The sequence below is a fragment of the Microtus ochrogaster genome, chromosome 19, assembly GCF_000317375.1.
Source record: "Microtus ochrogaster isolate Prairie Vole_2 chromosome 19, MicOch1.0, whole genome shotgun sequence".
In the NCBI taxonomy this organism is placed as follows: domain Eukaryota; kingdom Metazoa; phylum Chordata; class Mammalia; order Rodentia; family Cricetidae; genus Microtus; species Microtus ochrogaster.
In genome coordinates this window covers 59422784-59434747 of record NC_022021.1, presented here as the reverse complement: position 1 = coordinate 59434747, position 11964 = coordinate 59422784, and the positions used below count along the sequence as shown (strand labels likewise).

General features: G+C 43.7%; 1 protein-coding gene across 1 annotated transcript in view; it reads right to left on the bottom strand.

Moving 5' to 3' along the window:
• Positions 1-11964, bottom strand: part of LOC106143725 (chondroitin sulfate proteoglycan 4-like) — a 57555-nt gene that overhangs the window by 6806 nt on the left and 38785 nt on the right. The window contains 1 exon segment of the mRNA XM_013349784.2: positions 9668-9837. Within this exon segment, the coding sequence (XP_013205238.2) occupies positions 9668-9837 (170 nt within the window).

Genomic DNA, 11964 nt, shown 5'->3' with positions numbered 1-11964 from the left:
CCTGAATCCTTACCCAGGATGCACACTCTAAATGTCATCAGAAGGAAAAATCAGGTAAAACATCAGACTATAATCAAACTGAGGAACATTCTGCAGAGAGATGTCCTGTACTCTTAAAACATGACAAAGTTGGGCTAGCAAAATGGCCCATATGATTAGGGTACTTTGCCACCAAACCTGATGACCTGAGTTCCATCCCCAGAGCCACAGGTGGAAGGAGAGAACTAAGTCCTACAAGATGTCCTCTGACATCCACACACACATCTTGTCACACACATCTTGTCACACACACACACACACACACACACACTAAATAAAAGTCATAAATAATTTTGATGACAAGGTCATAAAAGACACTATATTGATATCTAAGGGATGGCTCCAAATTAAAGGATACTAAAAACACATGACAACTAAATGCTGTGTTTTATATTGTGGATAATTTCCCATTTCCTGTTTAGGACATTTATTGGAACAATTTGGGAAAGCTTAAAATGCCATGTAAATTGCATATTGACATTGTAACAAATGTCAATTTTATAAATCTGAAAATTATGCTGTGACTATATAAGAAACTTGCCTTAATTTTAGAAATGTGTGCTCAGAAGACAAATGTGTGAAAAGAGCATAAGTCTTCTTAAACGGTAAAGTTTTGGGAATATGGAGGAATAGAATATGTGAATATTTATGCTTTTTGCAATCATTTCATAACTTTTGTCTGATTAGGAAGGAAGCAACATTCCCCTTCACGATGACCAACACAGGCAGGATGAAGGAACCAAACCACAAAGGCACTTCAGTGTACAACTGTACACTGAAGACAGAAAGTGGTTGCCATCTCCTTTGCTGATGTGCTGGTCTGTCCCCATCCTCCCAATTCTCATCTCCATCTCTCAATGATCCCCAGCTTTGTTCTTTCTGAGACTTTTAATGAGGCTATAATCCAGTGTCACCTGTGGATGGGTGTATATACTTCCAAATCTTTCAAAAATATTTCTATTCATTTTCTGACAATTTTATACACACACAATAATATATATATATTTATATACAATATATATAGTACCCTATTGTCCTCTCTTCTACTCCCAGGGAACTTGTTCATTTCTCAACAAATCTCCCTCCCTCCTACTTTGAGAGATTGTGTGTGTGTGTGTGTGTGTGTGTGTGTGTGTGTGTGTGTGTGCACAGAGAGAGGGAGACCCACTGGGTTTAAGGCTGTTTGCATGAGCATGGATTGGAGGTTGCTTATAGGAGCATGGGCAACTTACCACTGGCTACACCACTGAAGAAAATGACTCCTTCCTCCAACATTGGTTCCAAATCTTAAGACTCTTCACAGGTGGCTTTTATTTGAAGGAATATAGTAAAGCATACTTTGATTTCTATGATAAAATTTTTATCTTATATCCTTGATTTCTACATAACCTCCAAGAATAATCAAATGCTAGGGAGGGAGATTTGTTCTCAGAAGGCCAGAGGCCTCACTGGGCTTTCTGTGATGAGCTAGAGTTTACAGATGAAAATGTTAGAAAGACGAACATCTGGAGGACTCTGCACCCTTCCTCTCTTCACCAATTTACAGTGTGATAGTTAACCTCAGTTGCAATTTGATAGCCTTTAGAATCACCACAGTGATAAATCTCTGGAGTGTCTGACAGGGATTTTCTAGATTGGGGTAAATGAGGTGGGAGGCCCACCGTAATGTTGGTGGCACCATTTCCTGAGCTGGGGTACAGAAAAAAGGAAGCAGCACTCTGGGCATCAGCATTCATTTCTCTCTGCTTCCTGACCGTACATCGTGACTTCCTCATCATGATGGATTATGTCCCCAGGAACTCTAAGTCCAAATAAACCCTCCTTTTCTTAAGATGCTTTTTGGTCAGGCATTTTGTCAGCACAGCAACAAGACAAGTAACGACTATCCAAGGCTAGCTGATAGCAGAGCTGGGACCAAAGCCCGGCCTGCTTGATTTGTACATGTGAGCTCTCTCAGGCCTTTCCTGGGGTTTCTTTGCCCCCAACTGCCTGAATTTCAGCTCTTTTTCTGCCATGGGAAAAAAAAAAGAAAGAACAATATAAAAATGGATGCCACTTAATGGATTTAGGAACTTGGATTGGTCAGACCTAAATCCAATGTATGCAGTACCAGTTTTCAGGTCTCTGTATTTGTATATTGAAATGTAGAATACCTTACTTGTAGATATGTATTTCATCTTATCAGTGAGTTACTATTTCAGTGGTCGAAATGCCAGATCCTGGGCATTTCTAGGACCTTCCAGAGAACAGTCTAGTTCTCACTAATCAAATTCTTTATTGGGATCTGTTTTGAGTGAAAGGCTACACTCATTTCTCATACTGGATTACAGTAAAATATCAAACAGTTGGAAAGTCCCGTCTCACGTCTCACAAGGTAAAGATTTCCTAGAGCACATTTGGAAGCTCATTTCCAGTTGCTCTTTTAGAACTATTTGTTCAAAACGTGTTTAATGAACACATAATCTACTTTTGAAACTGCTTTGTAACATTTAATTGTGAAGTATATGTGCTTACAACTTTGTATACATAGAAATAAGGCAACTCAGAATAGTCCTTATGCATACGTGGATTTAGCAACACAGAACATACCTAACTTTTATTAGAGATCTACAGATTGCAGGCACTCCACAAGGCTCTTTGTGTAAGTTCATTTAGTTTTGTTTAGCTCCAAGAGGCTTTTTATGTCCATTTGACAGCCTGGGCTCTGAAAGTGTAAACAGTAGTGAGTGGGGAAACCTCGTTTTGTGCCTACTTCTAGGCAACTCGAGTCCATGCTGTTTCCACGATCTAAGGGTTGCATTCACAGTGTGGAACACTGAGAGTATCGGCTACAAAGAAATTCATAAAATATGTTCTGAAACTCCAAGAGTCCAGTGATGGGGAGAGTCCGTTGAAAAATATGACCAGAACAATCAAATGCCACTTCATAGTCTGGCCTGGTCAAGGCTATAACTACTGACCAGAACTTGTCTTGATGGGCAGTGATTCTGAGAAATAGCTTACCTACAGCTTGTGTGTATCATGAATTATAAATTAAAGAAAGGAAGTACTGGGGCTGGGGTGACGGTTCAGTGGCTAAAAAGTGCTTGTTCAGCATGTGGATCTGAGCTCAGACCCCCACAGCATCCACACAAAAAGCTGGGAACGGTGAGGAGTGTTTGTAACCCCAGTGTTGTGGGGGCAGAGGCATGCAGATCTCAGATGCTGACCAGTTAGTTTAGACAACTGGTGAGCCCAGGTTCAGTGAGAAACCCTGCCTCAAAGGATAAGATGGTGCGCTGCAGAGGAAGACAGCCAACTTCTACTTAACTTCTGACTGGCTTGCTTCCCAAGATTTCTCAGCTTGCATACAACCCTAGACCACCTGCCCAAGAGTGACACTACCCACAGTGGCTCGGTCATCCATCCTGTATCAATTACCAATCAAGAAAATGTCTATAGCCTGTCTACAGCCCGATGTTATGGAGGTATTTTCTCCACAGAGCTTCCCTCTTTTTAAGTGTTAGTTTTTCGTGTCAAGTTGACAAAAACTGACCAGCAAAGTCACCCTGTGGGGGCATGGGAACTGAGTACAAGCAGACAGAATGAGCCACCCTCACTAAAATGGGAGTGAGTTCTGTCTGCCTTTTTATATAAAGAGGCAGTCATTTTAACAGAGTGTTTTTGACAACTCAAAGCCATTGGGCCAAGATCTGTCAGTCAGTTTTGTTTGAACAATGAATTGGTGACTAAGTGACAGTACAATAAACACCACATATGAAAAACACTCTCCACATAATTCAGCGAAGGATAATGCAAAACAAAATTGCTGAAAGAAAAATGCTGATGGAAAATGACAATGACAAGTGAGACTGGATGCCACTGAAGCAGTGAGCCCAGGAGACACAGGATGGGGAAGGCAGGAGCACAGATGATAGAATGCTGATCGCTCCCTACTACGACAAAAGCCTAATGAGACTTTAAGCTGATTCTACTCTCCAATAAATTATAATAAATTAATTTCCAGCTTTTGGGAAATGCGTCTATAATTCTCTAAAGTATATATTATGAAAGCAAGACGTCCAGATTTCGGAAGAAAGAGCAATTGGACAAAATTAACAAACCAGAATGGCTTTGTAATCATCTAAATGTCATCCTGGAAAACTGTTATCTACGCTGCCGAAGCAGCACAGCTCAACACAGATGGCACCCTGCCCACAACGGCACAATAGCTGAGATGCAATTACTGGGTTTGTGGAAAAGAAAAGAGGCCGGCTGTCATAAACCTCAAAGCCAGAACACTTTGCTGTTTTAATGACTCTAAATTATCCCAACAAGTAGTGGAATGAAAATCACTCAATTAGCCAAGAGCTCAACTTGGACGCCATCAGCATGCTTTGTGGAAGTTGAGGCTTACTTTGTTCATGCCTTCTTGGAAAAGGACAGGATCCTCTCGAAATTTGTAAGAGAGCTTTCATGCAATTTCAGTCTGACGGTTTTCTTCTCTGTGGATGCCTATGTTTAATTCTTTAGGACACGTGATTTTCACTAAAAGCTTGTGTGGGTTGGCTTTACCCACGTAGGATTTGACACTGGAAAACAAGGCGGCCACTTGCTTATCTCAGTAGGTTGACATGACATGGATCAAAAAATCATGACCTTATTTGGGGCTAAGAAAATAATGTTGGGTAATGACATCACAAATATTTCCTTGCAGTTATTTTGCCAAACTATATTAAGCATAATGCAGTCAAGATTTTTTTATAAGCTGTTTTTTTCCCCTATGAGCACTGATTAAAAATAGTTATTTCTGTTTATCCATCACAAGCAAAGGAACTCCGTGTCTTAGATGCAAATGATGCAGGCCCTTTAACCTCCACCACACACCCCTGGCAGGTAGAGAGCCAAGGACAAATTGGTTTTCAGTGAAAGGGGTGAGAAAGCACCCGGCCATCAACTGCCCACAATGTTCCTATTGAACACTTGGCAGGTCACTTGGCTAGAACTTGAGTAGAAAAGCTGGTCAAGGAAATCTAGTCGTAATTAGCCACTTGGTACGTTACACAGGGCAAAACAGCTCTAACTTTTTATATAATTGAAATCATTGAATACTATTTTTTTTTTATCCCACCACATTGAAAAGGCCTGGTGAACTCACATATGTGCAATCAGGGTCTTCATGGAAGACTTTGGAGGACAGCTTCTCACTCCACGGAACACAGAGCCCAAGGCAAGGATTGCTGTACCCACTGAGCAGACCCCAGGCCAAGAGAAATGCTCTCTGTCCTCTCTTCCACCCCCATAGCCTGTCACCACCATTTATCCTAAAGCTGTGAGGTGGTGAACCCGAGTGAGGTAGTATACAATGTCTGGGAACTGACCAGCGTACCATTTGATAGAGGCTGTAACTTCAGGCTGGGCCAAAGCCTAGCCAGTGCATGTGGGAAAGGAAGCAGTTTGAGGGAGGGGCAAAGCAGGAAGGTGAATTTCTTTCATTTCTCAAGTAACAAGACAATGTTCATTTCTGAACATATAAACTAACCAGGATTGGAATGCTTTCAGTTTTGTTTAATGTGTGTGTGTGGTGTATGGCGTGTGTACATTCGTGTATGTGTGAGTGTGTGTGTGTGTGTTGCAGACACATGAGTGTGCACATGCTTTAATCCATGTTTGTGCATGCATAGGTCAGAGGAGGATGTCCCATGGCTTCCTCTCTCACTTTCCACTTTATTGCCTTCAGACAGGTCTCTCGCTGAACCAAAGCTTGCCATTTGCCTAGGCTTGCTGACAATGACCTCCCAGAAGTCACTGGCTCTACCCTCTCAATGCTGGGGTTACAAGAACATTCAGTTATACACATAGCTTTTTTTATGTGGGTGCTAGGGATTTGGACTCCGGTCCTAATGCTGGCACAGCAAGTGCTCTTACCCCTGAGCCATCTCCCTAACCCTGGGATGCATTCAGGTTAGTGACCATTTGCAGGAATCATGGGTGATGCTTCTTTCTGTCTTGATACACATTTAACATTTTATTGTTTTTTGATCTTGATTTCATAAAAGCATACACTATAGTTTGGATATGAAATGTTCCCCAAAGATCTGTGTGTTAAAGTTTTTGTTCCCTGGCTTTGGTGCTCTTGGGAGTAGGGGTAGAACCTTGAAGAGATAGAGAGACCATTAAGGGTAAGTCAGGTGATCAGATGCGCCCTTCAAGGTGATTTTGCATCCTTTGCCCCCCTATCCTTTCCTCTCTTTCTTTGCTTCCTGACCCCCAGGAAGTGAGCATTTCTCTGCCTTCTGCTCCATACCAGGGTGTTTTGCCACACACAGAAGCCTCGAGGCAAGTGGCACCTGATAATGGACAGAAGCCTCAGCAACCACGAGCCAAAGAAAACCAGTTCTCCTCGAAGGTGAGTCTTCTCATTGTGTCACAGCATCAGAAAGCCTGTGTGTGCGTGCGTGTGTGCATGTGTGCATGTGTGTGCGTGTGTGTGCGTGTGCGTGTGTGCGTGTGCGTGTGCGGGCGTGTGTGTTTCAGAAAACAAGATGCATGCTGTAACATTAAAATAACCTAGGACCCTGAAAGAACCAGAGATCATATTTTGGTTTGTATCCTTCCACAGTTTTCTCTGTATTCTCTTCTCCTTTAGAAACCACTTTATTGACTCTCCTTATGATGGCTAAGGAGGAAAGAGGGACCAGGCCTTTGAAGTGACAAGCACAGGTAGCCCTGCGAGCCCCTAAACAACAGTTCTCCACTGCCCTCTCCTCCCACCACACCCTCTTGCTCTAAATGCCTTGGGATCCTCATCCTCCTGCTTCTTTGTTCCTCCAGCCTGTGCTCTGGCCAAGGGTGGAAAGCTCGGTCCCTGCATGAGACCTCTTCTATTTTCTTAGTTCTCTCCTCTCACCATCCCCGAGGGAAATGTATTAGAGAACACCAGGAACCTAAAGGAAATAATAAGTGGGTCAGAGGTGAAGCAAATGTCACTCTCCTCTGATGACCTCATTTCCATTCATCAAATGACTCCAGCACATTAGGGCAAACACCAGCCAGTTCCAGTGTAGCAGAAAATCGCCTCCCCCTGGGAAGCTCGCCTTTTAAACAGGAGGAGCAGAAAGGGACTTTTCACATATCCAAGAACAGAAAGCTAAGCATCCGCCTTAGCCACCATCTAATTAGCTTTTGCAACTCTTAGGATGTCCGGTCACCTCCCCATCCACTTGAACACCAAGCCGAACTTTCTCAGTCATCGTGACGCCAGTTTGCAGCTCTCCTCATTCAAATTCTCCAGTGTGGTCCATCCAGGTAGTCACCTTAAGTAACTGCTCTGGGGTGATCACCTCCCTACGGTACGGTTAATGTAGCCTGTGGGACTGACCCCAGTGATCCTCACACCCCACCTGGCCCATGCAGGTAGGTCACATGACCACCTCTAAATCCAGTGTGGTCTCCTGGAATAACTACCTGTCTGATTTAAAGTCACACACCGAACCGTCCCTTGGAAAAGGTCCTTGGACAACACTGGATCCAACAGAGGCCTTGGCCCTTGAGTTCTCTTTCTGGTCTTTCTGGGCACTTCTGACTTTGTATATATATATGGCCTCTGGGTGTGCCAGGTATCCCTAGGATGTATAAGTAGTACACTATTTCTAGCGTGCGTCTCTCCTGATGGTTTAAGAATGCTGTCCACCTCCGTGAACCTAAATGAAGTGTGGGGAGCATGCTATGCACTCTACATCTATCGCTGTCTTATTCACACTTAACCACCTGGGGAAAGCCATGGCTAGTGTGCAGGAGCCCGACCTAGACTCCAGAGCCCTGGCTCTGTTATCAATAGGCCTTCTTTGACCAATGGAAGGTGAACACAGTCACATTCTAGAGCACAAGCTGCAAAGTTATTCCAGGTTCCAACATCACGCTGCCCTTCGCTGCCATCAACGTCATGATTAGAGCAAGTGAGGCTGTTCCATTAGCTAGATCCTGAAACAAAGAAGACAAGGAAAGCAGACCGCAGCCGATCCACAGCCGCCATGTGATGCAAGTGAGAAGAAGGGTCTTGCTATCATAAAACCACTGGGACTTGCGGGTTTCTTGTCATTGCAGCAAAAGCTACTTAATTCAGCTACAAATCCACTGACACCTAGATCATATCAGTCTTAATCTAAAATGCCACGTATTTGCAATCAAAAGCTGTTGGAAATAATACTTAAAAATGACCACAGTCATTTTCTAAAAGAACTGGGGCTGGAGCCAATATACTCTTATAGGAATAATATCATTCTTGTTAGTATTCAGAAGGCCAACTGGCCCTGGGCATGTTTTGGTGCTTCTGGGCTCATCTTAATTCCCCCACACAATGGGGTTTTCATTCTAAGTTTTTGTTCTGTGCCCTGGAGAAATCTGCACAGCACAGACACTAGACTTCTTCTTTTCAGTCACACTGGAAGCTCACGCTAGCCCCATGATCTACTCCCCACAATACACACAAAGACAACTGAAAAGCCTACGCCAAGTCTGATCTCGTCACACCATCCAGAAAGCGCTCAAAGGTTATGGGCTCCTGCTATTTCCTCTAAACTTGATTTGAGATTTTAAAAAAATCATTAGTAGCACAAATCTGCAGCCAAATAAATCGTCAGAGCCAGTATTCAGGACTGAAAGAGGGTGGCGGATGACAAACCTGAGGAACGCCTAAAGAATTACATTTGGGTATGTCACTTTTAGACAATGAAATAACACATGAACAAACATGTCTCGTCCACTCAGTTCCTGGCTGGGAGGCAAGAAAATTTTTTTAGTGCTTATTCATTTCAATAAGAAGATATGTAAGCCACAGGTCTGGTAACAGAGTACCAGTGACGCTCAAAACACCCTGAATACAAATTATATACACACACGATTATAAAATATTAGATAAAATATAGTGTCATATTAAATATAAATACATGTATACTTTGGATTTCATCTTAAAGGATCTCCCCCCCTCAAAAAAAGATTTAGTTAGTTAGTTAGTTAGTTTATTTTTGAGATAGGGTTTCATTGTGTGGCCATAGCTATTCTGGAACTCGCTTTGTAGATCAAGCTGACCTCAAACTCACAGAGATCCACCTGACTCTGCCTCCTGAGCACTGGGATTAAAAGTGTGCACCACCACAGACTAGCTATTTGATTGTTTATTTCTAATTGTGTGTGTGTGTGCACGCGCGTGTGCGTGTGTGTGCGTGTGTGCGTGTGTGTGTGTGTGTGTATACAGTGCATGTGAGTACACATACATGCAGAGCCCAAAAGAGAGGAAGTTGGATCTCTTGGAGCTGGAGTTACAAAATGTTGTGAACCACCTGACAGTGAGACTTGAACATGGGTCTTCCTCAAGAGCAGTACTTGCTTTTAACTGCTGAGCCATCTCCCCAGCCCCAAGTAGTTTTTTTTTTCATTGTTACTTTCAAAGTGTAAATTAGCACAGTGTTTTCTGACCACTGTGTCTCATGCTACACTTCCTACAAAGAATCCTGTTTTAAATAAAACGAAGGGTTGCCTGGGCCATGGCCACGTCTAGTTGGTTTAGCAGGATGAGAACAAGTGACCGATGCTCACTGTTCAGCCCTGCAGCCCATCTCAGAGTCACCATGTGGCTGTCAGTACTCACCAGACGTTGGGTAAAGATGGAAACGTCCTCTGTGCGGTTGTCAGAGTTCATCTTCAGCAACCTCCCAAACCTAGGGGAGCTGACAACTGTAAACGTTATGGTTCTGTTTCTCGCCTTGTCATCGTTGGTCACAGCTCTCAGGGCCTGAGACGAAAGTGGCTTCGTAGAACCTAAGGTTCAAATCTTCACATAAGTACAAAGCACACAAAGGCGGTCAGCTCCTCACGTGATCTCTTTAGACTTCTGAGAACTGCCGGGAGAGTACACCACTATGAATGGTCCAAACTGGCCAATGGGGGGGGGGGGCGGCTAGTGATCCCTGGGACATCTTCTCAGGGGCATGAATTGCCTGTGAACCCCAGGAAAAACCAGCTCCTCAGAGCTTCTCCTCTTATCATGGTCTGGAATCTATTTGATTCCCTCGAGCAAAGAGTCCCTGCCAAGACCTCTGTGGCTCAGCCCTGGGTATGTAAAGAAGGATCTGATTGTGTGCTGCTGGGAACCCAAGAGACTGTGGTTCCTAAGAGGGTGGGGACTGCCTTGTAAGCAAGCACGAAGAACATCCCAGGCTTGTACCAAAGGCCGCGTGAATGGCAGGGTTCTGGATGTGGAAGGACCATCGTTGTGGTATGGAAGGGTTGAAGGTTTCAAAGCTATCTTCTGGGACAGAATCCTCCCTCATCCCTCCTAACCTCTCTAAAAGGGCTTTAGCATGCATCCTCTGCCGAGCAGCCCTCAGAGTAGGTCCTTTGTAAACTGCTTTTGAATTTATCAATAATATTAGTGAATAATAGCTATTTATTATAATACATAACCATATAAAAATAAAATATTCATCCAATAATAACTAAGCCTCCTACACAGCATCCATTTTGTTTTCCCTCCTTAGCTTTGTAGTCTTGAACAGGAAGGGCCACCATATTTGATATTTAACCACATTAGACATTTGATAGTTCCACGGAGAAGGCAGCTCTGGGTCTGGATAACTTCCAAAATCTCAAGGACCATTCTGAGTTCTCATTCAAAACACCTGAGCCTCTGAAATGAACACGAGGCTCTTGGGGTGAAGGGGGTGAGCCCGTGGAACCCGGCCTCAGAAACAGGGTTCGGCCTCAAGCTCAGGAACTCTCACACAAGTTCAGCTGCTGCACGACGTGCCCAAGTGCTGCTCAGAAGTTCTCAGACGTCCTTCTCATGCCTGCTCAGCCGCTTTCTGGCTTCCAGAGCTGTCAATCAGGGTTAGCGGTCATACCGGCATGCTGAGTGCATTGTTTCTGTGCCCGTGATCAGAGTCATAACTGGGGCTCTCCTCCGATACCTGTCAAGTTTCCTCTTACGTGTATTATGTATATATAGGCCCTGACCACCTCAATATCCAATTTCCCCTGTCCCCAGCTTTGGAACACCCCCTCCCCACCTTAATTAGTCTTCTTATAAGTGACCCTATTTGATAACCCAGTTCTTCCTTTACTTCCCAGGTGATCTTTAGGGGACAGGAAGTAAAAAAGGGACTCTTTAAAATATGCCGGATTTTTTTCCTAGCCAAAGGATATGAAATCATTCGTCGAGCCTCCCTCTGCATACCATAGTCAAATGAGGATGTCCACCTGCGTGTGTATATCAGATAATAGATACAGAAAGCATGGGGGCAGGGAGATGTCTCAGGGGGGAAGAGTGCTTGCTGCCAAGCAAGAGGACCAAAGTTTAATCCCTAGAACCCATATAGTGTAAGGAGAGAGTGACCTTTGATATCCCACCACACGCACTCTATTGTGTGTGGCACGCACGCACGCACGCACACACACACACACACACACACACACACACATGTAATTTAAGATGTTTTTAGAAAGAAAATGTGATATCTACACAGTAGAATGGTAAACCCTTCAGCATACACTACGAATCCCTTCTTCTTTTTTTCGGTTCCTCCTACAAGGGACAGATGGGTTACTGATGTCATTTCCTCTCTTTCATGACAAGAGGCCGAGGCACGGGATTCAGGAAAATGATCCTTTGTTGGTGAACGGCTTGACTCTAAACCTACAGAAGCATGCCTCTACAGCATGACTGCAAAACTTTCCGGGTTAATCCCTCCAACACCCGAGACCAACATTCCTTGAAAAGGAGCCAAGTAAACAAAACAAAACAAAAAATCTACAGCCTAAGGCCACAGTATATTCTAACATGCCACCACTAAAGTTAAACAAACAAAATCTGTGGTAGAATTCAATGCGAAAAACTCTTACAAAACCTTTTCTTGGAGAATAAATCACAGAGAAGGCAACAGAACACAT